The sequence below is a fragment of the Sinocyclocheilus grahami genome, unplaced genomic scaffold (genome assembly GCF_001515645.1).
Source record: "Sinocyclocheilus grahami isolate Dianchi unplaced genomic scaffold, SAMN03320097.WGS_v1.1 scaffold831.1, whole genome shotgun sequence".
NCBI classification, from domain to species: domain Eukaryota; kingdom Metazoa; phylum Chordata; class Actinopteri; order Cypriniformes; family Cyprinidae; genus Sinocyclocheilus; species Sinocyclocheilus grahami.
Genome location: NW_015506010.1, coordinates 905,278 through 906,069, shown reverse-complemented (window position 1 = coordinate 906,069; position 792 = coordinate 905,278). Strand labels below are relative to the sequence as shown.

Below are 792 nucleotides of genomic sequence, written 5' to 3'. Positions count from 1 at the left end.
AGAGAGAGAGAGAGGGAGGTAAAAGTATGACTCTCACTTGTAAAAAGCCTGGTTTTCCACGGCACATTTCCACAGGTGTTTGCAGGCTGCTGGTGTGGATGTGTGGAATGTCAGAACCAGTTTCTTCTGCAGATAGATGAAAAGAAAGCATGAATAATTGAAGTGTGGAACAGCAAATGTAGATACAATTATCTTAAGTGAGCGGGGAGGTCAAAGCGAGTGAGGGCATAAAAAATCTATAAATTACACAGAGATGGGCACAATGTCATAAATAATGAGAGCTGAACAAAATGCTGACCCAAATTTGTGTGCATTTTAGTGAGAGTGCTGGTCACTGAATGTGTTGTTTGTCGGGTTTACCGGGAACAGAGCAGGGAATATGAGAGTACGGCTCAATAATAACACGTCATAACGGCACAGTCAGTCAACCGGTTAGAGACACTTTGACTGGGATGAACACAATGTACACAACACTTATTAACCTTCATTTAGTGCAATGGGTTTTACAAGGACACACATTAGTGTAATAAATGAGTTAACCATTAAGCTGTGCATCACTGTGATTCGACAAAAACTGTGGGGCATTACTCACAACATATGATGAAAGTCTCAAATGGCCAATAAAAATTACATTTATTATGAACACCATTCACAATAAACAATTCTCCGAAGTAATATAGTTCATTAGCCTAGTATTTGTATGTTTACATCTGTTTAATGGTGTGTAAAAACTCAAGTGTATGTGTTTACCCTTACCAAAAAGTAGTATACTTCAAGTTGATTTTATTAAGT

General features: G+C 38.0%; 1 protein-coding gene across 1 annotated transcript in view; it reads right to left on the bottom strand.

Moving 5' to 3' along the window:
* LOC107562641 (FERM domain-containing protein 3-like) overlaps positions 1–792 on the bottom strand; it is a 55,088-nt gene that overhangs the window by 17,321 nt on the left and 36,975 nt on the right. The window contains exon 10 of the mRNA XM_016247315.1: positions 38–126. Within this exon, the coding sequence (XP_016102801.1) occupies positions 38–126 (89 nt within the window). The remainder of the gene's footprint in view (positions 1–37; positions 127–792) is intronic.